Raw genomic sequence first — 27,614 nt, 5'->3', positions numbered from 1 at the left:
GATGGCCTTTAAAGGTGCCTTCCAACCCAGAGATTCTGTGATTCTATGATTTGTTTCTAGCACAGACTTAATTCCCACTTTGTTCAGGCCATAAATTCTGTGACTGCAGTTCCCTGTTATTTATACTAACAGAGCATAGAAGAGTACAACGACATGAAAGAGCTAACTCTACTCGTATAATGAGCTTGATTTAATTCCAATCATCTGATAACGATAAGTGAAGAGTAAACATTTAATTGCAGTTTACCTACAGATGACATCTGCAAGAACAACAATACAATGTCCTGGAGCTGTTAGAATGAAGAAAGATTACATTTTCCAAGAAAAGTACTTCACTTATCTAAACCAACCTTTTCATGTGGCTTTTTCACTTCATATACAATACCTTAGCACTAATATAAAAAGTTCTTATGCAGAAAAGAAATAGCAGGAAGAAATTATTTTAGAAGAATTCTTTTTGTTTGTTTGTTTGTTACAGGCTTTAAGCTTCCAGAAATTGAGATCAATTCTGTACAGTGTTCAGGTGTTCTTGCACTCTGAGGATTTTCAAGACTCATGTTACTCAGATGCAATATTTACAAACATGCTTGACCAAAATGCATACAAGTAGCTCACCAGAATTAGTATCTCTAATCACATGTGAAAAGTTAAGCATATATGTAAGCAATTGCACTACTCAAGCATTACTGTTAAGTAAGATTAAGCTAGTTAAAACCTACTTTTAACATCTAATGCGTTTTCCACCACCTGCACAGGTTCCCCTTGGCTCCCCCATTTTTCTCAATGTGGACAATAAAAGCAAAATGGTCAATTCTACTTTCATTGCAGTCAACCTCTCATGATTTCCACTATCAAGTTTATCTTTATTGCAAAGGCTGCCTTGGTTTTGAGGTTTTCTCCATTAAAATAATTTTAACGTTCATCAGAATTTTTTGTACTCCAGAACTCACAAAATTGTCCTCATGCATGAGAAGCAAAAAAACTGACTACAAAACTTTTTATAGTCAGCTTTATTATAAACAGAAGTGAAACTGAACTACTTAATAGCGTTCTCCAAAGTGAAATCTCAGTTCTGCAATCGGATACATTCTGGTAGACTTGGTTTTTTGTATGGAAGACAGCAGGATCAGAACCTCAGGGACTGCAAAGAAAAGCAAGGGGCAATCCTTACAATATGCTTCCAGGATAATAATATAGCAGGCTGCAGAAGACAGTGGCAGCGCTGATATTTGTGATTGTCTTAAGGACATAAGTAAGGGAAGATCTATATCAAGAGATAAAATTTTTGTTAGACTGATGCAACCTACAGACAAACATTTACACTGCAAATCCTAATTTATGGCTATCCTCATAAGTTTATCTCTAAAGCTCCCTCACTCCAGTCAAAACAAATCCCATTAGCTTTTACAAGTTAAGAATGAGACCTCTGTTAACCCTGGTCACTGTGACTGAACTTGTTACAGCTCAATCATTCAGGCAGATCTGAAGGGTCAGTGACTGACAGCTGAGGGCAGTAGCTCTTTTCACCAACATAGCTGGTGAGATATTGAGAGATAGGTGCAACATTGCACAACCTTAAATTAATCTAATTAAAAGTAGTATTCTTTTTAACAGAGACTCTTCAATTAAGGTAAAACTATTTCACATCAGTTTAGCTCACGTTTTCAGATTGCTGGTGCAAATGAACCAAGGAGAAGCAAAAGTCTTTTAAGTGTATTTAAATAACCGCCTGAATAGAAAATCAGTGCAAGGTTAATTGCGAAGTATTTCCATGAATCATTTGACCTGGTTTCTGACTGATGGTGATAACACTGCCATGGTCCTCAAATGTCTGTAGGTATGTGTATCTTCCAGCACATTTTGCAATAAACTGATTTTTTGCAGTAAAAAAAAAAAAAATGTTGCTGGATTTGGAAAACAAGGCTTCATTATCTAATACTCAGATAACTACTTCCTATATCTGATGCATCTTACTGACTAAAATAATTTCTTCCTTGTGTTTGTGAGAGTAAAAAAACCCAAACAGTTGAAATACTTAAGATTTTTTGTAAATATTATAAAGCAGAACAAAAATAATAGAAACATTTGCTCAGAATCAATTACAGTATTCTTCTGTATACCTAGCAAAACTCATTTCAGATGTACCATCTGCTCTGAAAAATGTTAAACCCACTTTTATCCACAGGTGTTAACAAACCCGCAGGGAGGACAAATGGCTTTCCTGAGGTCACCCAGCCATTTAATGTATCAGCCCAGATTAGAAACTCTTGGCCAACAGCCTCTATCACAACTAATACTCACAGTTGGCTCTGGTCTAGCAGTGCAGATCAATATACAAAATTATGTAAACCACTGAAGTCCTACCTTTGAAGACCCCAAACATTATCACATTACCTTGTGTCAATAATGGTTGAGAAACAAAGTACCCTCTGTAGAAAGATATAAGGAAACGAGGACATCCAGTTGTTGCTGTATGCTCTGTGACTGACTTCTGCAACAGTACCTTGCCTTTTCTAGATGAGTGTAACACTAGTGCTATGAAGACATCCAATAGGGCATCTTTGGTATGTCTACTCATAACTAAATCTCTTTCCTGCACTCTATGAATAGGCTTTTCAAAGGATCATCCTAATTGTGTCTAAAAAGTATTCCTTTAAAATCTATCATCGTCTTCTAGGCAAACATTTTCCCTGTAAGCAGAAAGCAATATACTCTATTTAATGTTTGCAGAGTCGTTCCCTTGGTTCACTTTTGTAAATTTAAAACAATGGTAATTATTTAAAGGTATGTTAACTTCTAGTCACTTCATCAGCCTATCATTATTGCTGATAAAAAAAAAGAAAAAAAAAAGAAACAAAACATTGAGCCTTAATCCCTTCATAGATTTCCCCAACAGGTAAAGAGTACAAAACTTGAAAACAGGAAGACAGATTTCAGTGTCTTCTTTTTTTTTTTTCCTTCTATTTTCATAAGAATTCTTTTTGGAAAAACAAACAGTAGTTACCTCTGCAAGTTTTAGATGAAGAACAGCATTTTCAGTTTCCAGGACAACTATTCTTTCTTCTTTGGTCTGAGGAAAAAACCCACCAAAAACCGCAAAGGTAAAAATGAAATAAATGTGAGTCTGACGAACATTATTTCGTTGTAATAGTTTTATCACATTCCTCCGTTTCTCTACCTTCGAAAAATCAAAGGACTACCTAACCCCAGTCTCCTCAGCACAACATCTGTCTAGAAGCACATAAAAAGTAGGATAAATTCGTAATATTCCATGATTACCTATATTTTTTGTCACTTTGCCTGCTTACGTGGAAACGCACACCTACAAAATTTTAACTGCTTTTGCTTTATAAAACCACCTCCTGACGTTTTCCGGGTCGCTAGGGTAGCGCTATTTTATTTATTTATAAATACCCGCACGGTTCTAGACCTTCAGTGGTGCCGCTCTTGGGAAGCCGCCGGTCGGCCGCCCGCCCCACCCAGCAGCAGGGCCGGGGAGGTCCATTGCAGCTCTGACACCCCATCTCTAACCCAGCCCCAGGTGGAGCAGCCTCTCCCCCACATCAGGCTGCCTGCCAAGTCCCCAGAGGCGGCTGTATGTAGCCTAAATTTTAAGCTAGAAATATGCTTTTAACAGGGCGGGGCAGAAAGGGGGGGGGCCGCCCTCAGCGGGCCGAGGCGCTGCCCGTCGCGACGTGCCCCGCCCGACAGGCCCCGCTACGGGGGCGGGGTGGGCCAGTTCTTTCCCCACCGCCCGCCCCGCCTCGCCTCCCGCCACCGCGGCGCGGGGCTCACTCGCAACCGCTGCTCCAGCTGCCGGAGGCGCTGCGCCCACACGGAGCCCAGGTCGAGCCCGCTCCGCGGCCGCATCCTCCGCTCCGCTCCCAGGCAGACCAGGGCCTCGCTCGGCCACCGCACCCCCCTCGGGGATTTAAACTGGCCAATGAGAAATGCAGCCGGGGCGTCTACTCGGCTGCCATGGTGACGAGGCCGACCCATCTTCTTCCCCTCCCACCAGCGAGCGCTTCGATTGGCTGGGCGAGCGCCTCATGCGCTGCCCGCGCACCGCCTCCGACCGTTGGCGGGGCGGTGACAGCGCCTGCCAGCCGCCCCCCGCCGCGAGGCCGGGCGGCAGCGGACGCGCCCGTGAGTGGCAGGGACGCCCACCAATCCTCTCTCAGTGATGAAGGCGCTTCCGGCCTGTCGGGCAGAGCGCCCCCCTCGCCCCACAGTGCGTTTAACGGTGCAGGTAGCGAGCGTGCTATAGGTAGGGGCTGGAGGCCGGCGGTAGCGTCCCTCCATCTACAGCGTCATTTAGGATAAGTGACCTCAGAGGCCGAGGCCAAGGGTTAGAGTGAAGAGTGCAGGGACAGAAGCGAAGCCTGGCCCACCCAAGGCTGGTGTAGGGCTACAGGATTTCACCTCAGAGCACCAGTTCCTGGGGCCAGGGGCACAGGCCCTGCGTTCAGGTTCAGCGGCCACAACAAAGGGCGAGGAGGAGGACGGAGTCTAGAGCTCCTATATTGGCTACAGGATATCTCCCCCAAGCAGTTGGTCTAAGGCTGAAAAGGCCTCAAAGAAGATTAAGGGTTAGGAACATCTGTTACACAGAGGGTGCTGGGGATTGTTCAGCTGAGGGGAATCTGATCAATATGTATAAATACCTGATGGGAGAGTATAAAGACGACAGAACCAGACTTTGCTCCATGGTGCCCAGTGACAGGACAAGAGCCAATAGGTGCAGACTAGACACATGAAATTTCCTCTAAACCTAAAAAAAACACAAAAATGAGAGTAGTCAAACAGTGGCACAGGTTGCCCAGAGTGGCTGTGGAGTCTCCATCCTTGGTGATAGACTAAACCCAACTAGACGCATCCCTGGGCATCCAGCTGTAGCTGACCTTGCTTGGACCTTTGGCTAGATGATATGCAGAGATCCCTTCCAATCTCAGCTATTCACTAACTCTGTGAGCAAAGTTAGTGAATAGAGCTAGTCTCAAGAGATGGTCAAAGCCTGCAGGGCCAATCTGTGTGGGAGTCCTAAGGCTGCCCAAGACAGGAACTATTCATTCAGACTATGTCTGGGGGTCTCATACCAAAGTTTGAGGCCAGTATGTGACCTACGTTAGTAATACTACTTTATGCTCTACTGTATTGCACTGAAAGATTAACATTCTCTTGAAAGCAGTCTGAATACTCTTTGGCTACTAAATGTGAAAATATACCAGATACAAACATGTCAGCTTTTTGGAAGTGGGAAATAACACTATTTTTGCACTACAGGGTGGTTGTTTTTTTTGAGAAACTGAAGCCAACATCATAATCACAGAGGAATCCAGTTCTGCAAACACCAGTCTCAAGTTACTGTCTACTGAACGTGGTGAATGTGCTGTCATATGGGCAGTAGAAAATCCAAAGGCATATAGCAGTGAATCTCTCCAAGTTTGGCAGAAGAGGGATAGCAATTCTTTACAGAGGAGCCCAGATGCAGCCCATCTCTCACAGGCCAAACCAAACAGCTTTATCATCTGTCTTCCATGATACTGCAACTTCCTCCCATAAACTCTAGTCTCAGTTTTAAAAAAAACACAAACTGACTGGAAGCCCCTCAGCAGTTTGTCCTTGCAATTAGTTCTGCTTTGGTGGAAAAATGAAAACTGACAAATGGATTTAGGCTAAAAAAAGAGAGTTCCAAAATACTGCAATACCAAGGATGTCAAGAGATGTTTGCACTAAGGCAGGCAGACAGGATTTTATCAACATCAGCTATTTTGGGGAGAATATTTTAGTAGCTTGGGGTGGTGTGACTCAATTCTTGACACTGAGCTGTGATTTTTATATGTAATGCTTATCCTGCAGGAGCAATCAAGTCAGAGCAATGTCACTTTCCAACATAACTTCATCTCACAAGGACCATCTCTGCAGTGTAACAATTGAACTCTCCCCTACTGTGGGTTTTACCCACTATGAATGGGATTAAGAATCTGGTTTCTGTAGGCCATAACAGAGAAGACTTTTACTATCACTCTAATTTTGAACCTAAAACTGAGCATCCCTGGACTACTTTTAAGTATTTCTCTATGCACACCTGGAAGTTGGATAGTACTGAAAGGTCAGACCCATCTGTATTAATAAAAAGAAAAAAAAAATATTACAGTATGATCTGTGACTCACCATAAGAGCAGCAATTCTCTTTTGGGAACTTCCTTCCATTTCCAAAGCCTCAGAAGTTACTTGATGGGCAAGGAACAGAAAAGTCCATCAGTGTGATCTAGGCGAGAAATAAATACAAAATCCAGCTACCTTCCAGAAATGCTGCGAGGTTATATGTCTGCACGGCTTTCTACACCGATTCTTTGCTTTGAAGAATCTCATTTTTCCCCAAACTTTTACCCACTTGATGCTGTCTTCCCCCTGCAAATGCACAACCCTGCCTTGTTACAGATCTTTCTGGGCAACCGGAGGGCCAGAAATTTAAGGAAGTTGCCTCAATCTACAATTTGCTCTATGAATTTTACCATCAGTGAAATACTGTGGTGGAGTATAAATCTTAAGATACTACTAAGTAAGCATTGTCTTGTGTACTTCTGATGCATTTCACATCAACCCCAGTAGCAGAACTTCAGCATTTCGATATGAGTCGTCCATTACCGCATTCCCAAATGTGGTTACTAGAAACAAAATGGGTAGAAAAGCACTTGGGAAAAATGCCAAGAGAGAAGGTTGCTATCCCTCTTGTGCCAAACAGAGAGATTCACTGTGGTACGCCTTCGGATTTTCTGCTGCCCGTATGAGCACACAATTTGCCACCCCTCAGCAGACAGTAACTTGAGACTGCTGTTTTGCCCACACAGCCCATCATTTCAAACGCCTAAAACATTACTCAGTGAAGCTGTAGAGGTTTCATGCCACATTTTTAGCAGGACATTTGCTTTGGTAACTGTAGGTCAATTCTGCAACATCCATCTGTTACTAAGAACAAATGGAGGTTCTCTGAGCAGGTGTGTTGCACTTTGATCTCCCTAGGGAGTTCCCCTGCAGCTGGAAGAGAAGTCAGCTGACTCCAAATTTTTAACCTGTGAGGCTTTGCCTTCTGCACCACACAGTTGCTGCCTGACCATTTGAGACAGCAGTATCATTTGACAAACAGCAGGAAGAGCCAAATGTTTTCTCATTCTCATTATCAAATACATGAGTTACTACATGTTTTAAGAGTATTCTTGGTGAAGCTTATTTTTCACCATTGCTATTTTTGATTGCTCACGTTATCTAATTGAATTAGGAGGTAAAGAATGGTCTTGTTTATTCCGCTGCTTGTGTACTCACTGCTTGACCTACGAACAGCAATCTATGATCAGTATATAGTTTATTATTTCAGTAAACAAGACATATATTATGGACCTTGCAAATTTCTTTATTTCCCTGCCTTTTCCTCAATTCCCAGCAAGACTGCAGTGCAAACAGTACGCAAAAGTCGTTGAAAAGCACTGTATGTGGGTGATGGGTGCAGAGGGGAGAATTTGAGAGAGTTTTAAAATAATGAAAGAGGCTTTGCCGGGAGCAGCAGGCCTGGCCGCGTACGCAAATGCAATTTCACAGAGTTACCATCATAAGGGTCATCATCAATTAAAATACAAAGAGCTATGCTACTAAGGATGACAACTCCTGTCCCTAAAGCAAAGCAGCGAGCACTACTGTGCGCACTTAGCAAACCTGACCTGAACTGTGCAAGGCACAGCCCAAAACTTGTTTTCCCACTGAAAATGCATTGCCACTGCTGCGTAACACACAGTTCCCCTTCTGTCACCCCACTCCTTTAGTCTGGAGATAAATGCTTCTCCAACACAGTTCAGTTATGACAACTGTAGTCTCATCAAATAAATCACTTTTTGCTTGTACCGGTTCTTTGCTCTTGCTTAGATTGAGGGACTACCATACAGAAGGGACAATGGATTGTTTCCTTTTTCTTCTAGACTGCACATTTGATATTCAGAATTAAAAGTTCTTTTTCTTTAGTCTGTTCTCACAGCCAAAAGCTACAGACTCAAACCATGGGTAAAAAATTCCACTCAGCCATACCTTGAGGTCCTGGCAGCCATTTCCTTGCAACATCTCCTTGCAATTTCCTTCCTTCCTTCCTCCGGCTTTCTGCACTTCCTTTCGCTTCTTCCCTGCCTTTATACAGACATCTCTCAGACCAAAACCCAGAATATCCTCATTAGTGACTGTGAAGGTTCCAGAGCGCAGACCCCACAACTCAAGAGGTTAAGGAACTTGCCTGGGAAGAGATGTAGGTGGCTCTCAATCCCAGCTCCAGCGGACATTCAGCTGCTGCAGGAGCCATCTATAGTGCTTCACTGGGGCCTGGTTCCCCCACCAGCCTCCCCAAGCAGAACTTAAACAGCTGTCTCCCATCATGAGTCAAGTCATCTAACCTTATCAATCCAGCTATAAAAAAGGAGCACCACCATTCCCAAGTCCTTTAACTCAACCTTCATGCAAAATTACACACTGAATTTGAGTCCACTCCTCCAAACTTCCAGGTCAGCCAAACCGATTTTTTTTAGAGATTCGACAAAAAGTTATCCTGTCTTTGTGTTCAAAATAGAGAGATCGAACGACTTTTTAACCACAGCAATCACCGTGAAGACTCTGGTTGTAATACTAATCACTTTCCCAAAAGAAGGTGCATTCCAGGTTCCTCTTCGCTGTTAGAAGTACAGCTTTGCACTTGCTGAGGATACAAATACAGTACGACTAGCCTGCGTAACTGACCCCACCAATATCTACTATTTTCTAAGTTGCCGGTTAAGCTGTAAAAATCACTTCCTCTTTCAAGTCACTGCTACAGATAGTGAACAATGTTAGGGCAAGAAATTCCCCTCTCTGATCACTGAGAATCAGCCTCCTTTGTTGATTCTTCATGTAAAATTAATGTGAGGTTTTAATCCACTCATTATGAGATACTCTGACTTTGCTTGTAAATATCTCCTAAGAAGACAGGTAAGGCAAGAAGTATTAACAAGAGTCCCTTTGGTTTATGGTAATGCTGTTATGAATGCAGAATGAAATAACAGTACAAAAAACATTTAATGCAAAGTTAAATACAATACAAACTTTATTAAAAATAGGTTGCAAGTGAAATACAGTAGAAATGGGAAACTACAGCAGTTTTGATGTTTTTCATAATAATGCACAGACAAATATGAAAAGCACTTTTACACATATTCACACTGGACCCAAACGCCCAATAGCGGCCAAATCCACTCGAGTGAAGGTTATAGGTATGTTTTTGCTAAGCCTTTTTCAGATTCTAGCAGCAACAGTAATTCAGCCACAGCATAAGGGTTTTTTTCTCCTTAAGAAAAATCTGTCACTGTAAGGCTGCTAGTGTTCTCCAGATAAATTGGGAGAGGCTTGCTTTTCCTGATTAACAGACATAGCAAGCATGCAGATCCTTCATTAACACTTTGAACCAGTTTAATCTTCTACTTCATATTTAACAGGTGAAACGGTAAAAGCACACTTTCAAATAAGAAACCTGAAATACGTAAAAAATATTTACACTCCAATTTTCATTAACTTGCATTTATTTATCATACAACTCTTATTAAAAGTGATTTCTTTCCTAAGGCAGTGAAAGTCTACCCCTTTGTGTTTGGAAGTGTGCACAATTCCCTAAATATATATTTATAAGAGAACAGTATGATACAGGAAAAAAAAAAAATCATCTAAAGCCAGTAATGGGCTTTCTCAAATAGAAAATTTGTTTGGAATCACAATATATATTGTCTTAATATCACACAATGAGAAAAACTCTGATGAGGTCCTTATTCCCAACATCATCAGCCACATATGTATAGCTGAAGAATTAGAGGGAGGAAAAAGATTAACAATTTAAAATTAAATAAGGCGATTACAGTGTGAAAAAAATAGCTTGAACTGCCAAAAAGATTTTCAGTACAACAGTGATGGGATGTCAGCAAAGCCAGCTAGACTAAAGAAGGGCTCGCTAGAACTGTTGCTTTGGCGTGAGCCAAGGAGGCTCGTGGCCAGCACGCTGAGTCTGTTAATGACCTTACGAACATTCCCACTCTCATCCTGCAGTATTGTACTCGATGCTTCGCACTCATGTGCCAGTTCACTTTTCCACAGAAAAAAAAAGATATTGCTGAACTGATAATAGCACACTTACCAATACTTCTTCTTGGCTAGTAACTTCTAATCTACCTTTCTCAGAAAACATACAAATCCATTCTGCTCGCCTTGCAACTGGAATCATTACTCCTCACCTTTAACACACAACTAACATTTTGGTCCTAACTGATGAAGGGCCACTAGTGTAGCCTACTACCTATTGCTTATGTAATTTTTAATAAAACAATTATCCAAAGGTTTTACCTTCACATTTCTGAAAGTGAAGCACATGTAGTGGAGATGCATCAACATACAGACTTTTCCGTAGCTACAGATAAATTCTTAGGCAACCATTTTAGACCAAACAAATATGTAGGACTAGAAATGGTTTTATTCCAAGGTTCTACCTACAGAATGTGTGTTATTCCAGTACTAAGTAATGGTAAGATATGTATTGATATGCTGATCATCGTATGAACACCATACAGGATGTCAAATTTGCATATAAAGTCTTATTTAAGGTGGCCAGGATACTGGCGTCTTATGAAACAACCTAAAAATACTAATTTCTAGTGCACAGTTTAGTTTAGGCAGTTCAAGCTATTCTCACTCTCTCTGCTCAGCAGCTAAAACAGAAGTGTGTCTGTAGAACACCAGGAAACAGAACTTATCTTTGACAAGTGCTACTTGGTCTGGTGCACAAGAACTTAACCCCCAAAACAGAAAGAAAAAAAAAGTTACCTTCACGTGATTCGTATCTTTAAACTTTTACAGTGCTTTCATTGTATACCACAAGCTCCTGGCAAAGTAATCAGTTTTCTTGCTATTGCAACATCTCTAAATCTTAATTAACAGTCTTAGATACAGAGGAATCAAAGTCACTCCTTTCAGAAAACATTAATTTTCTGTTAATTAGTAGTGTGCTCCACATCTCAATCCCTCAATTTAGAGATCTTCAGTTATATCTGATAAGGTGCTTTAATCTTATTTTGTGTTCAACTCATTTTCCAGTTCCATTAATTTCCTAGAAGCTTTTACTTTATTGGATACATCCTGACCCTGTGAAAAAAGTCGTTGGCGCTCCCTGAACGTCAAGTTTTCTGGTGCTCCAGGTAAATCTGTATCTTGACTGGAAAGGGGAAAAAAAAAAAAGTCTTCATTATAATTCTTATCTACAATACCCTTAAATGTAGTCATTCTTAGTGACATGTACTGATGGGTAGCTTTTTTGACTACAGCAAAAGATTCTCCATTTAGTGTCCTGCAAGGTTTTGTTCCACACATATACCTTTAATTCTAACATCGTGCTATCAGTGAGACAAATTAGTAGCTCAGGAGCCATATCTGGCACATTAACATGAATGAAACTGCTTGCCAGTTTTCAAAGTGAAGTGCAGGTGTAAACCGATGATCTGTCTGTGTTAGCACAGCATTGCTGTTATGCATAAAACCACAAGCTTTTCTGTGGTGGCACATGCCTAGGAAAAAGCACTGGAATACAAAGCTTTTACGTCTCGGTAAGCAAAGCTACTGGTACTGAGGTATCAGGGGCTGCCACACCTCTGTATTTTATTCTATACTGGCAAAGCTTCCAAGTGCAATTGTTGCTTAAGCTCTTGCACTTATTTCTTACCCTTGTAGCCAACCAAGTTTTGCATTATATGTTTCTGACCACCACAGTGAAGATCTCAAATCATTCTTCATTTTAGCTGTAACAATACTTTACATATGTGATTAACTCTCATATAACAAAGCTTTAATATATATGTTTAATTTTCTTGATTAGAAGAGGTTTCACTTTTAGCCCAAAGAGGTCTCTGCTCTGCACACTCCACCAAAACAGTAAGTACATTTTAAAATGCAGAATTGGGCTAACAACTTTTACAGAATCCTAGCCAAGCCCAGTCATATCTTCAGTACACTATACAGTAAAGCTTGCCACTTACATGTAAGATATTTATGCTCATTACAACTTTGGTAAGAACCCCACTTAAGAAGTACTGTTCAGATTTATAAATTCACCTAAAACAGTTTAAGCTGTTCATTTACAATGATTTACTGAGTTTATTCAGTTGTAGCACTGAAATTTGCTGCTGTGAAGTAGTACTTCAGATCACCTAAAGACTTGTGAGGAACTCTTGTATTTTATAGTGAACCAAGATACTCCAGAGCCAAGTGCAGAACTCCTGAATAGCCCACAGAGATACAACAACAACAGAAAATATTGCACAAGTTGGCCAAGTCAGGTGTATAAAAGTTAATGGACTCCTGCACGTCACCTTTTAGATCTTTTGTCTCTTGGGTCCCGATAAACTTCATGGGCCCCACCAGCTGCTCCTGTAGATCCAGTATATGAGTTTATTCCTTATGCAAAAGAAAAAGTACATTGAAGGACTGCAGTTATAACACAAAAGTTTTATATTGTATGTCTGCAAAAAGGTGCAGTGCTTCTTTCAAGAAATAATCTCAAACTGGTATCAGAAATAAATTTAGAGGGTCATCTGACCCTCTGTAGAATCTTTAAAACCAATACTACTAAATTCCACGTCCCCTCAAAACAGCTGTAATTTTTTTATTCCTAATTTTGAGTCAGAACATGTTTTGTTTTGATTATCCAGCACATACCAAATCATGGTCTTTATCTTATTACGGCTTACTGTGAGACAGACATCAGAAGTTGTTCAAGACGACTGACAGAAAGAGCAACACACTTCATTATCCTGTAACAAGCTCCACAGGAAATAAGTTAGCTACAGCTGCTCTCTTTACGAGGCTAAGAGTAAGCTAAGATTAGTATATACCATCTTTGCAATTCAACAGTCAGAATTTTTGTCTCTGTTTAGTCTGATTAAGTAAACTGTATCATTCAGAAAATGCCCCCCCCCTTAAAATTTCAAGCAAGTATCTTGCAGCACTGCACCTTTAGTTTAAGTTGATAAAACACACAGGGTTTACACATTATATTAATTCTTTCTAAAGGCCACAAGACAAAACCTTTTCTTTACAAACAAAAAGTTTAATAATTTTGTCTCTATTTAAGACCATTTTCTATTAGGAACTGTCAGAAAAAGAGTAAAAGTAAGTAACAGCACAATACTCAGATTTGTCTTCAGACAGTTCTGGTCTCAATATTGTACATGTTATGTCTTGTGAACCTTCTCTGGTACAGAAGGAAATGTTTCCTTCTTCCACTGGTATAGGTTACTTCTCATGAATATTCAATAAAAGAGACGTATGAGTGCACACAAGCCAATTTAAGTAGCATGTTGCAGGCTAAATTTTTTCCACCAAAAATTTGTAGCAGACCAAATCACACTAGGTATGTCAGGCATATGAAGTTTTTTGTTTTCCTTTCAGACACAAGTCTTAAATGCATACAGATACTACCTTTCGTACTTTGAAAAGTCTGGATCCACATGCTTTAGGACAGTAGTTTTGATTTGGGTGTTGGCTTTTTTCTTGGTTAGCTGACAGACCCAACGGTCTTAAGAGACCCAGTGGAAGAAGGTATGAGAGCAAAATTTGCAGAAGCGTGGTTTACTAGAGTTAACGTTCAGAACAGAAAAAGAGCTGTAAAGGACAGTAATGTAACAAAGTCAGCGAGATGGGAGATGGTAAACTGCACAGTGAATTCTGCATTTTGTGCAAACGGCTTTGTACGTTACGCAGGCAGTCTTCAGAGAAGCTTGAGCAATCAGGTGAAGTTAACCTGTTCTCATGGCTATTTTAAAAATTACGAAATAAGAGTATTCAGAATTAGTTGTATGGTTTATGAATTAGGTTATTAAAGGTGAAGCATCATAGTACAATATTCCTTAATGGTTACCAAAACCCTAACCAAATCTTTGTACGTTGTCCTTCTGATTCTCTTCCAGAAAAAACAAACGTGCACACACAAAAAGTATCACTGAACATTTCACTTTCCTGAGATTCATTTTTCCATTAAAATTAACAGAAAGCAGGATTGGGACATGCAATTACATGTGAAATGGCATTCTGGATTGTGGATGATGGGAGGCAGGAAGAGAAGTGTTGGTGACAACTAGCGACTGATGGTTCTAGAGTTACTTAATTCATTCCATGTACAGCCTTCAAAGTGCCAAATAAGGAAGGAAAGCAAGGGCCTTTGGAAGACTACGTGCTGGGAAGGAAGGCATATTTTACACACTACTATAGTCAGTTTCAAGTAAGAATTTCTAGAAAAAGACAGTCCTTTGAAAGAACAAAAATTCAGTTACAAACATGGAGTACAAAAATTTCATGTCAGCAGCCTGCCGTTTCAGACTGCCATTTCAGAATATTCCTACAAGCCAGCTAAGAGATAGTCATAGTGCTTAAAGAGAATCTTTTCCACTTATTTCCTGTCTGTCTTTAATGTTATTTTAACTCATTGTGTCATACAAGGTACTCAAAATCTAGAGTCATTCTGATACAAAACAGTGATTTGGGATCACTGGTTGTGGGTTTATCAGTGGGATCACATGGACTGCAGGTAGGAAATAATGGAATTACTTGCATTGTATTGGCAGCACATAGCATGTGTCTACTTACGCTCCAGTCTAATGACAAACACACTGAAAAGCTAAAACCTTCCCTCACCTTCCTTTAAGATTTGGAACCTATGACAGAGCCAGACAGAAGTGACAGATGGGCTTGCAGGACCCACAGGGACTACTAAATCACGAGATCTCATGGGCAAAACCAGAGCAAATAAACAGGATTTTTTTTTTTTTTTTCCCCCTTTAAACAAGTTATCAGTGTGGATACTTTTTATGCAACCTGGGTGATGTACTGACCCCAAAGAGTGAAACTGCTAAGCATCACTTTTATCAGTTCGACAGCAATAACAATCGAGCCAAACTACTGTCCTTTCAGCAATATTAAAATGCTGTTGAGAGGTTCTCTTTGGCACTGGAAGCAGTCCAACTGTAGCCGAAGCTAATCTGCCCTGCAAAGGAAAAGATGCCTTGCTGGAAAATGATGACTTGAGCCTTAATGGAAAAGGATGCAGACAGAGCTCTGAGTATCACATACCTGTATGGCCTCATACACATCCTAAATCAGATTCACAAGCTACTGCAGCTGCATTGGGAGTGCTCCCAAGAGATGGAACTGATTCTGAGGCTTCTATGCTCCCTATGGCCAGGGCACACCACACCTCTGATTAGAAAGTAAGTGATTTTCATCATTTGTTAGGTGGCCAAAAAGGTGATATACCATATTGTAGGCTTCCACATTAGTCATTGAGACTTGAATCCAGTAAGCAAGTTAGCCATTCAGCTAGAAGCCAGCATAAACTTTCCCTTGCTATCTCAGGTGACTTGCTACCCTTTGCATTTTGGAAGGATGATCTGATCAGCTGGAGTTGGTTGTCAGGCATCTGTTGACTTCCAGCACAAGTGAAAAGAATGAACTAGGGGAATGTCATGGCCACTGCTGCCTTCTGAAGAATATAGAAAAAGAAAACAAATGTAGTGGAAGCACTGGAAGATGCTGCTATTTAAAGACAAAATCTTTTATTAATAAACCGCAAATTTATTAGAGTGAGATCTACACAGACAACAGTTTAAAAAAATTTAGCATGAAACTTTGGACTGAATTAGTTTTGAATTCCTGAGTATCGCTAAACTAGTACTCTGCAGATAAAATATGGTGCTGAAGTTACTTGCAGCTAGAGTTCTACTTGAAATTAAACTCCATTATGGAGACAAAGAAATGCAGAAGGGGAGGGAAGGATTAAGGCAAAAAGCACTAAGATGAAATTTAAATTTTTGTGTGTCTCTGCAAGAAAACGGCACTGTACAAATCAGAAGTACGGGAATGGTGCCTAATACATGAAACTATGTAGCTTGTCCTCTATGTCTCTTGTATATTTAAGAACTGTGTCTACCAAGGTCATTTTTAAAGCCATTTGCACGCACCATTAAGAGAGAGAACCCTCGTACCAATAACGAAAGCAGAAGATAGGCTCTGTCCATAAACCCATTAGAAAAGGTTCCCTGTGTTCAAGAAAGGTGCACTTCCAGATGCCCTGTGTAACCAGTGGTCAGTCATACAAAACAAATCACTGAAAGATACAGGATGAAAGCCAAAACCAACAGTACTTTGAATTGGTTGAGAAACAGTTAAAATCACTTCCGATTCATTCTGTGAAAGATGGAATTTTTGCTTTTGAAGAGTCTGGGTAAGGAACAAGGAAATTTGATAGATCAAAACAATTAAAAATTGGAGGATTCATATTAATATCAGGATTTAAGTTAGATCACCATAGTGATAATAGTGATTAAGCGGGAGGAAAAAACAAATCATAAAGGAAGCGATTCAATCTACGGCACCAGAGTTGAAAACACGAGGATAGTTCTGTAGAGATGATTGATTTCATGGTGTCTACCTTTAGAGCTGCTGGCATGGATGAAACTTGGTTTGTTTGGTGGGGTTGGGGGCTGGCTTTTTTTGGCAGTAGTACTGTTGGCATTGACTGCAGATGACTGGAATGAGTTGGAAAGAAAGAGGCCGTCTGAAACTGGGCGAGGCTGGCGGGAGGGCTGCTGTGGCTTAAGGGTGGCAGGAGGAAAGTCACCATAAGATTTTCTTGTGCTGGAGTACTTATCCTGACCTGCTAGATTGGAATCCTCCTCCTCATCATCATCATCATTGTATGCAACAAACTTGGCAGTATAAATCGTGTCAGGGGAGAGGACCTGTGTTTTGAGGTAAGAGGTGTTTCGCTGAGGTGGGGGAGGAGGAGCGTTAGATGAAGGGGTTGGGGATGGGAGTTCATATTCCCGTGGAAGTGGAGGTCTGTACAGACCAGGCTCGTCAGGTTCCAGTAATCTTCGTTCTGCTTCATCATGCTGCCTGCGCCTTTCAGCCTCTAAGCGACTGTAATACTCCTCTTCCTGTCGCCTCTGTAAGTCCAGAGGGAACAGAAACACAGTGGTCAGAAAGACAGACATTTCACTCTAAGAGAGATGTAAGTTCTCCATCACCGAGCTACAAACATCTTTTTTTGGTCTCCTTTTCTGGCAATAACCAGGGCATCTATATGGGCTCATACAAAGAATATTTACTACTACGAAAAACCCCAGCAGATGTCCTGTAACACAGCTTTGCTGTTCTTTCCAGGTTTACCACTGCCTCTGGTAACTAAGGCAGCTGCCTGTGTGAACTAAGGGGGATTCCGGCATTTATTACTCAAAATGTAACAGTTAGTAAGGGGTAGATTTACTAAAGCTGTAAAGAATCTGTGGGAGGGGGAAATAAGTAAAATTAACTACCGTCTTAAAAAAGGACCTTTGTAATTTTGCTGCATGCTTGTATGATGTAAATTAATCAACAGAGCCTTGGAAGAGATGACTCCTAACAAAGCTTCTAGTATAAATACCAGGAAGACTACTTTCACATAGAAGTCAAATTACAAAGAACTTTTCTAAAACAGACATCAAAAACCTGTTTTTTTAAAAGTATTTATAAAAAATAAATTAAAAAAACCTATGCTAATTATACTTATATGCAGTATTAACCATTTAAAAGGCCATGAAATATCTTCTATATATTTTTCCAGTTTAAAAGATTTTTCCTGTTTTAAACTAAACAGCATTTAATTCTGTTCAGCTCTTGTCTAAGCCACATTGTAAATTAATACAAGGATCTATTCAGTAGTTTGTTTGATAATGAATTAAAATGTGTATTTGTAAAGCATGTTACCAAAAAAACCCTTTTGTCTAAGCATAGTATAACTTTTTTTATTATGTATTTATTTTTTTAGCTTACTAGAAAAAAAAATATTCTGATCTTGTTTATCTAGAGCAAAGACATGAAACTCATCTCCCCAAAACCACTGTAGTGGTCAGATGGTACCAAGTTCTGAGATGGCAGATGTATGAGTGTCTCAGTCAAGATCCGTCAGTGAAAACCCTTTCAAGTATGTGTGCGATCCAAATGTCATTTGGCCGTGTCATTGTCAGAAATTAAGAAAGCCTTGGTTGGTTTTTGGTTGCCCTTTTTAAAATTTATTTTAAACGTCCTACCATGTATTTTTAAATACTTTCCACAGTCCAGATACACCTTCCTTCTCAGCTATCACCACCCTCAGTTTAGCTTTCTTCTACTCATCAACCCATACTGCTCATGGAAAACAATCTAACAAAACAAATTAACAAAGTGAATATATCTGAGCAAATATATATTTTTTTCAAAAATCCTTAATCTTCCAAGATGAAATCTCTTGCAACATTAAAAGCTAGCCCTCTTTCTTCATTCTGAAGTTAGTGTTACTAACAAGCAAGTCTTCAATCTGAACAAAAGTAACTGTTCTTTCTCTAGGAAGAGGGCTCTTAGCACACATGTCAAGAGTAAAAGCAGGTGCTCTGCCTTCCAGTTTTGAACAATAGAGCTCCTCATATTCATGTGTAATGTTCTGAAGGCACTCAGGAGCCTAAATTTTTAAACTCTGTTTGATTGCACAGTGACTTATCTGCTGAAATTATTTACTTCCTTCCTAGAAACTAATTCCTTTTCCTCCCATAGTCCAAACATAAAAGACAATATGGAGTACTCATCTCCACTCCACCGTATTTCATATTTCTCTCTCTGTACCTGTAAACAATTATTACTGCAAAAATATTTAAGTGCCATCTCTGAGACACAAGAAAGCCCAACACCACTGTAACTCAGTCATCGTAATAAAAAAGGTAGGCAAGTCCTGTTGTGGGCTGAAGGAAGCCAGGAGGCAACTGATTTCTGCCGTAACTTTCAGAGAAGTCTCTGAAGGCAAGCCCTTGCCACTGCTAAAAGCCTTCAGCCAGTAAGTCTACGGTAGTATTTCTGCAATACCAGTCAACTCTGGGCACCACAAATGGGATATTTAATCACTTTTTGTTTTATATTGGATAGACGGAAGCTTTGGGCCATGCCCGTTGTCACTAGGGCTAGCACGTTTAACGCCTGCTGGCCCAACACTGAGCTGTTACTGGCCAGGCTAAAGAGGAGAGGCCTGTAAGAACCCCTGAAGCACCCAGAAGACCACAACCTTTTCTTCAGCCTCTCTTCTGGTCCGCTCCTCCTCTTGCTGTCGGCGCTCTTCCTCCTGCCTGGCCCTGTCTTCTGCTTCTCGTTTGCGCATTTCTTCCAACTGTTGCTGCCGTCTGCGTTCTTCATCCTGTAACTAAGAGAGACACATCTTTAATTTTTTTGACCCATCTTATCCACCAGTGACAAAAAATCAGTAACCCGAGTTTTCGCATCCAAAAATAACTCATTCAGTAGTAAACACCGTACTACAGATAAATCAATATAATTTCCAGCTGTTAAGAGTATGCTTTGTAACATTGGTTTCCCTGAAAAAAAAAAAAGAAAGAAAGAGATGGACAGAACTACATACATAAAAGCACAAAACACAGAGAGAGACATTTCTAGCAGTCATATATGAACCCCTAGCAAAAGACTGAGGTGACTCACATTCCAGGCAGCTTCAGCAACCATAGTCTCATAGGTACAGTAAAATGAAATTAAATACTTGGAACCAACAGTCCACAGCTCCAGCAGCCAACTGGGTTTTTCATTTTGGATTAGTATTTAAGCACTGGAAAATCATGACTCATTAGTCAAAGGGTCAATCCATTTAAAGTAACAGGCTCATTCAGCAAGTCTGCAAATAGTCTCGGGAGATAAATAAAATCTCCCACTGTATCTGCAACAGATGTGTTGTGTTTTGGAAAAAGCAGAGTGAGGCAAAGAAATCTTTGACTGCTGAGATTAAACAGCTCACATGAACAACTGATGCCCAACAGACAATACTATTTTATATATGCTTACAATAAACACTGCACAGATAAGAACAATGAGCAACAATCCAAACTTTGCACAGTTCGCTAAAGCTAACAGCATCTAGGCCCTTGAGGGACAGAAATATTCACTGGCACAATAGTATTCAGAAGTAGAAATTAACTGGACTACATGCTGGGTTGTTTCTTACTGCAGCATATGTTGTAAAGTGATTTCCCTGCCCTCGCCCCAATCTTCTGTGTGTGTGTGTATATATATAAAAAAAATATATATATACTCTGTGTGTGTATATATATATAGGTATCTCATGCTATAAGCTGCATGTAACATGGATACTTCTCTACTCCTGGATTTGTTTTTACAATCCAGTTTCATTTAGAGGGAAAAAGCCCTTAAGATGCAAAGCAATAATGATATAGTAAGAGAAATTTAATCTGATTAGACTTCATGGGGACAATCTTCATGTAGGCATCTCTCCCCTCCCAATTAATTAACAAGAAATGTTCTTTAAAGCAGATGAGGCTTTCCAGACAAATTTCCCAACCAATTCTAAAAAAGAAGTTTTTTTAGTGACTAATTTTCTGGTTATTATTTCCCCACACTTTTCATGCAGTATTTGTGTTATGGGTATCTTACAACCTTGTACAACAGCTGATTTTGAAACCATTTGCCTTCTACATCTTCAAGCAGCTATACAGACTAATTGAAGTGAAAACACCTCTAATTTGAAGTGTTAAAAACCACCATTTTTGAGCATGAAAGCTAAAGAACAAAATTAATTACTTTCACATAGGCAGGAATTTGGCAAATGTATGCTAGAGAATGCTACCTTCAAGGAAACTCCCCTTATTTAGGGCTAAACCTTTTGTAATTCCTAACTGGAAACAACATGAAGATAGAGATCAAGCTCAATATGTACGGTAGAGCAAGGAATAAAGTAGTTAACCAATTCCCTGCTTGGATTAAGACCTCTTCTTGTCTTGGTTATTAAAAAGACATTAGTTTAGCAAAGGAGGTAATATTGCTGTCAAAAGGAAAGACACCTAGTAATTCAAAACAGTTTATAGAAGCGAAATGATTTCCTCTTTAAAAAAAAACAAAAAAAGAGAGGGTGAAAAAACTGCACACTGACCAAAAAAATACAGGAAAACTTGACTCTGTCCCAGTTGCATTTAGAGAAAAAACTCTGAACAGGGCAATTACTGATCCCAGGTTATGGCATGGATGCCTTTTTGCTTAGTAGCAAATATTCCTATTCAAATGCACTTAAACAAGAAAATATTTCAAACTAAATTAAAGCACAAGGTTTACTTTCTCGTGAGCTTAACCAAAGAAAGAAGGGAAAATGGGGCAGGTTGCTCACCCGGGAACTGCTGTCAACATCTGACCCATAACAATTGCAAAGACAACTGTATCCAGGTGAGAGGCTATTCTAAACATAATACCTAGTAAAAAGGCCAGAAACGATACGTAAGGCACAAGTGGGAATAGAGCAACTCTTACAGAGTGACGTTTCATTTTTTTCATGATTAGTTACTAGTTTCTGCTTCAGAGCGTTGCCAGACCAAGGCAGGCAGCGGTGGGACGGTGAGGCACGCCAGAGCGCTCGGCAGCAGCTGTGTTTCTAAGGGCATACAACAGCACCCAGCTCAAACCCAGCTCCCTAGTCGCCACGATGCGAAGGAGAGCTAGCTTCACGTCCCGTTTTGAGTAAGAGGGATAGCAGAGTCCCAGGTTGCTATTTGGATTTAATACTCCTCTATCCAAATTAGTTTTTCTCTAGTTTTCACGTGATTTGCTGTACTGCCAGGGTTTCTCAAAACAGGACATGTTTATATTGTAACAGGTAGGAACAACTGATCCGTACAAGCCAGAGCAACGGAGAAGGCGTTCTCCCAGCTGCAACTGAGTGAAGCAGCTAAGCACAAAACACTAATTCTTTCCCCTCGCTTTGTCCCAGCCCTAGAGAAAGGGCCAACAGTTCGCTCAGCCGCAGAACTCTATCCGCCTATCGCCAACACACGCCTGCAGCGCTACTCCTACCTAGGAGAGGGCAAGAACAACCACCCTCCTTCTGAGCTACTGCTCCTTGTAAAGGATCATCCCATCGGCTCCTTATCAGAAATGTTAAGATACTCATGGGACCAGCAGGCACTCCGAAAGTCTCAGATTCCAGACAAAATTAATTTCTCCAAGCACTGCTTAGAGTGCTTTAAAAGAAGTTCCAGAGGAACCTTACATTTATACCTTTTTATTTATGACAAATAAAGCTGGGTCAGATCTGTTAGTGGCCCAGTGAATCTAAAAAGACAAAGACTAGCCAAGCTGACAATTCATGCATTAGCTATTACCTTTCACCAGCCTTTTAATTAGCAGAACACCTACCATCAATGCTCACATTAGACATACAGAAAAGAGCATGGAGCATTCTAAAGTGTATTTTTTTTTGCCCCTAGAAACTACAAAGTAATTTATTGAGTACATGAAGTGGTATAGGATAGATGCAACTATGCCCAGAAAGTCACGTGAACAGTATGAAAATGATGAAATTAGGAAAAACAGGTATTTGCTGGGTATAACGTTCAACATCATCTGTTTCAGAATTAGTTTGTTTTCTTTTTTAAAGCTAAATTTATGAACATAATAAATCCTCGACTGATTCAGGCCATGGATCCATCTAGCGCAATATTCTGTCTCTGAACACAGCAAGAGCAGCTGCACGTGAGCCTGGCCATTTCTTCTAAAAGATCAGGTTGGACGGGACTCTGAGCGACCTGGTCTAGTTGAAGCTGTCCCTGCTCACTGCAGGGAGGCTGGACTAGATGACCTTTAAAGGTCCCTTCTAACCCAAACTATTCTAACGTTTCTATCATCCCTGACGTTCAGCGCAGTACTAGAGATGTCAGCTGGCACAGCCTTGTACAATCCTCTGAGTAGCTGTTTACAGGCACGATGTCTTATGAATTTGTCTAATCCATTTTTAAAGCCGATGATACTGTCTCACTTCACAACCTCCTGTCACAGAAAGATCCAAGAAGTTTACAGCCTGCTTGGCAAAGTACTTTATCTATCCAGTGGCAGCTCCAGGGACCAAGGCTTAAGCAAAAAAATACAGGAGTGGTAATAAGAAAAAACATTGATAGATATGAAGTCTGAAAAATCCATGACTCCTGGCTTGTCCTTTAATTCAGAAAGCTGACACACTTCACCCATTTCCCTGCTGTCAACTGCTTAACACTGATGTACCACACAGATACAAACCCGAACACCTTAGATACTGACTTACTAAGTTATCTGAAGTATGTACTTTAAAAGATGATTTTTTAAAAAAATAAAGCAGTGATGAATATCTGAATTTATATTTTAACAGTCATGTTTACATTTTTTTCCAGCAGCACAAATTAATTATACTAACAGGACTTGCAAGCATTGCCCTTCTTTCAAATTGGTATACTAATGATACAGAAATACACTTTGAAGGGGACATTTCTTCTGTAGAAGACTACAGAACTCATCTCCAATAAGAGCTTTATAAAATACATAATTAGCTGGAGTCATAGCAATTACTGCCGCAATTTGAAAGCCTGTCATGTTTTTGATGCAAGAGAATGGTACTAACCAATTGAAACTGAAATTGTATGGTAACTTAATAATTGCATGTTTATGTGACCTACTTGGAAACATTAGTTCAGAAGTAATTTCTAAGCTTACAACCCATTTTTACTTTAATGAGACAATGGTAACAGCTGTAAACAACAGGGTTTCCACATGTGCTGAAAGAGTGTACTGTATTGTTAGGCTCCCAGGGCAATTTCATTTCAGATTGGAAAGGAATGGTGTTGCTAGAACTCTTCTAAAACCTGCAGGGGTGGGGAAGGGAAGGGAGGAAATCTTACCTCACAGCTCGTTGATTCAAGGTGCTTAGTCAGATTTTATAAACACAATTGCACAAAACATCAAATACATAGTTTTATATTAGACCACTGCTGCAACAAACAAATCAAGCCTGCAAGCAGAACACAACATCCGACAGGAAGGGAACAGGGAGAGGAGTCACCACATCTGGAAACATTCACATGCGTGCTTACAGTTAACTTACTGCTTATTGTATCAGAATGATTTCTGAACACCCAAAGATGCCAAATCATCATCCAAAGCACATAGGGTTGTTAATAACATCGGGAATTGAAATGGGAAAGAGATATTGAAGAGAAAGAAACAAACATACCAAATCTAGAACAGAGATTGCTGGCACAGCAGTCTGCTGCAGGTAGTAAGAAAGGGGAAAAAAAGAAAGATGCACAGTGAAAATAAAGATAGGTTAGACTTGTGCTATTTCAAAAGCATTTTCTTTTATTTGTTAAGTCAGCTGCTTTAGAACGAGGAACTGAATTGACATAGTTCTGAAATACAGAAAATGGAAACAATCAAATAATCTGAAATTTTTATCAGTATCCATTTGACTCATTCAAAACCTCAGTATTTCTCCAGAGATGCTACTTATTGCATCTCTAGTAGTACAGGCAGTGAAATGTAACCAAAATGCAAACATGACTGCAGTTCAAGACAACTATTGTTTTTTTAGTTTCAAAATGTTCCAGAACACTGGAAGAACTTTATGCACAAATGGTATTTTAAATGCAGCACTTGCAGAGAAGACTGATATAATGTTATGCAATACAACTGGCTTTCTACAAATTACACATGGCTTTTCTAGCCTTGCTACAGTAAAATTTTAAAGACACTGTTTGTTAAAATGGCAGTTTTACATGGATTTTTTTATGGCCATAGGTAACTGCCTATGTCCTACAAGTTACATGTTAGTGATGCTGGGCTTTAACGCAACCTGTTTGCCAAAGATATATTTAGCTTTTCCTTTCTTCAGTTTCCAAGTTTGAGGTATCTATTGTTTTACACAGCTATAAAGTTAGCCACAAGAAAAAAGGAAAGCAGTGCAGACTGCAGAAAATATGAGAAGAGTAAGTTTAGGAAATCAAGCTGCCAAAACAGTCCTGAACTCAAATGCTACTCAAGCCAATAGCTAGTTCTGAATGTCAAAATATGCATGTGCAAACATTTCCCAAGAATTAAAAACTGCTTATCACAGAATTAAGTCAACTTTTCAAGATAAACAAACAGAAGACACTCAGCATATTACAGAGCTAGTTTTTAAGTCTGTCAAAGCATAGCTATTGGTATGTAACTTTGGTATCCATGCTATTATTAAGAAAAGAAACGTTTTCCTATAGAAGTTGTTTCCCAGTAACAATATATTTAACAGATTCCAAGAAACAACAGCCACCAGCAGAGTTATAAGAACTTCACCATACTATTCAGTTGTATTATCTTATTAGATCTATTACAGTAGCTTTCACAGTACTGAAGCTAAGGTAAGCAAACCTTGTCAGATACCAATTAAACTGGACACCCTGGAAAATCCAGGTATGTATGAGCTGGCGTCCTACACAGGGTGTATCCAAACCCACATGGTTCACCCTAATGCTTCCCCCCAGCACTTCTGGGGTCACTGCTGAGAGTGGTAAAGGCAGAGGTAGCAGCCTCTACTTGGAGAAGACCAGCCAAGTGGAACTTCAGTTCAGTTCACTCTTCCCTGGAAACAGCAAGGATTCAGTGTCTGTGCTCAGGTCCAAGACTATAAATAAGAACACTTAGAGGTAAATATATTGGGGGGGGGGAATCACATTATTTTTTGTTCTTGATTCTCCCAGAGACGTTCATAATTTCAGATGTTTTTGCTTACCTTCCTGTAAGCAAATTTCTGCCATATTTAACCTTCTAATCCTAGTCCAGCTACATGGCAAAATCCCTTTATCCAAAGGGAATTTCTTTCCCTGCAACCAGAAACGTAAATTTGCCTGCCAGCTTGAGTTCTGTAATAGGTAGCTATAATACTTTCACAATACATTACTTAACTGGTGACGCCACTCTAAGTTAGCAATTTTAAAATTCAAGGTATTTAAGAAAGCTTCATCCTCCTTTACCCTATAAGAACATTTAAATAGTCGGACAAAGCCACCCAAAGAGAACCCACTAAGATATACATTGGCAATACTTTTGTCTAGAAAGGATTATCCCCTTTTACCCTTGCTCTTCTTTCTGCCTCCAGTCGCTGCATGATGAGCATAGTATCCACATCATCATCCTCCTCTTCATCGTCATCATCATCTTTTTGCTTTGACTCTTGAAGTCGCTTTTGGAACTGCCACTCAAGCATGAGTTTGCGCAGGCGGTCATTTTCTTCCGCTGTACGATCAGGCTTGTTCTGAAGTTCCTGAATCTCTTTACTCAGCATGTCCACAATGTGCATCTGTTGCTGCTTCTCCAGTTTCTCCTTAGCATCCCGTTTCCAGGGATCTGGAGAGAGGCTATCACTAGAAGACAGTTCTTCCTTGCTGATAGTAATGTACTGCAGATCTCTCCGCTCAATAGTCCGAGGCTGCTGTTGGGGCTGCAACTCTCGAATGACTGTTTCTTGAGACCTCTGCAAAGTTGAAGGTTTTTCCGGTTTCACTTGTTGAAGGGAAACAGGGGGAACCCCAGGCTGAGCAGGGATTAGTGGCTGAGAACGCATTTGGCCCAGTTTTCTCTCCTGCTCACGACGTTTCCTTTCTCGTTCTTCTTCCAAACGCGCCTTTTCCTTTTCATACCACCTCTGATGCTCTTCTCTTTTTTTACGCTCAGCAGCAGCTACCTGGGATGATCCTTGTGCTCCTATCTGATTTGGAGGAGGAGGGGGAGGCAGAGGCAAATCCATTTGTAGTTCATCAAATTCAGCTGCATAATGCACTGGAGGAGGCGGCGGTGGAGGGGGAAGATCTGTTCTGATGGGCTGGGAAATGGCCACTGGAGTTGGCTGGCTAGCAGCTGGAGTTTTCCAACGGCCAGGTCCACTTTTAGTTAAACAAGAACCAGGCGAGACCGGTTTGGATGAATGGTTCAGGTGTTCTTGGCTAGATGTACTAGAATCCACAGATGAATTCATCCACTGATCGCTGTCTGACTTCCGATCAATGTACTCTACATCCTTCCGTATAACAACTTCCAAATGATTCCTCTCTGGCTGGAAAACTTTATCTCGGAGTTCTTCCTGGGAACGAGCCACACGCTGGAAAAAATTCAACAAGGCATGTATTTCATAGTCCATCTAAATTAGAACATATTTGAAAATGGCTCACAAACCACATTCTTATTACTGAAGGTAATTACTTTCAGTGAATTTCAGCATTTCCATGCCCAGTAAGTTTCCCAAAACGAACAATAAAATATTCTTCTCAGTCCTTTCAACTCATTCAAGTCACGGAAGACTTTGCAATCTCTGAAATGCCTGGAAACCTGGACTGGGAGGAAGGATGAATGCAAAACGGAGCTTAAAGCTGAAAAGTTCCCCAGCTCGCACAAGTTCCCAGGACTATCCCTGACGCCCCCTCCCCCACATGCGAGCACGAGTCCTGGCAGCTTGGGACAGCAGCTCAGGCATAGCAGCTCTGCCATTCAGCCTTCAGCTGGCTTTTTCCTACTGGGAAGGCGAACAGAAAGGCTGCTGAGGAAGAGACAAGGGAGCTGCTGCCCACCCTCCTCCGTTAACAGGCGAGATGAGCCGCGGGAAGCTCTCGTTACTGTAGCGACATTCACGGGTATGGAATCTGGTCAGTCAGGTCTAGTTCTACCTG

At 40.4% G+C, this 27,614-nt stretch overlaps 2 protein-coding genes across 3 annotated transcripts in view; both read right to left on the bottom strand.

Moving 5' to 3' along the window:
• Window positions 1-4,152, bottom strand: part of KIF25 (kinesin family member 25) — a gene marked incomplete at its 3' end in the record, with an annotated part of 42,949 nt that extends 38,797 nt beyond the window's left edge. The window contains exons 1-2 of the mRNA XM_081997040.1: window positions 3,796-4,152; window positions 3,005-3,070 (exon numbers count right to left, since the gene is read on the bottom strand). Of these exons, the coding sequence (XP_081853166.1) occupies window positions 3,005-3,070; window positions 3,796-3,999 (270 nt within the window). The 5' untranslated portion in view covers window positions 4,000-4,152. The remainder of the gene's footprint in view (window positions 1-3,004; window positions 3,071-3,795) is intronic.
• A 6,969-nt stretch (window positions 4,153-11,121) lies between these two features.
• AFDN (afadin, adherens junction formation factor) overlaps window positions 11,122-27,614 on the bottom strand; it is a gene marked incomplete at both ends in the record, with an annotated part of 129,797 nt that continues 113,304 nt past the window's right edge. Inside the window, 5 exons of one of the 2 annotated variants that reach the window (XM_081998203.1) lie at window positions 11,122-11,266; window positions 12,417-12,501; window positions 16,754-17,045; window positions 19,169-19,303; window positions 26,027-27,049. In XM_081998203.1, the coding sequence (XP_081854329.1) occupies window positions 11,122-11,266; window positions 12,417-12,501; window positions 16,754-17,045; window positions 19,169-19,303; window positions 26,027-27,049 (1,680 nt within the window). The remainder of the gene's footprint in view (window positions 11,267-12,416; window positions 12,502-16,753; window positions 17,046-19,168; window positions 19,304-26,026; window positions 27,050-27,614) is intronic. The other variant, XM_081998204.1, reaches the window with a different exon arrangement.

This window comes from Phaethon aethereus (assembly GCF_964289735.1).
Source record: "Phaethon aethereus genome assembly, chromosome: 3".
Lineage (NCBI taxonomy): Eukaryota > Metazoa > Chordata > Aves > Phaethontiformes > Phaethontidae > Phaethon > Phaethon aethereus.
This window is presented reverse-complemented; position numbering and strand designations above follow the sequence as displayed.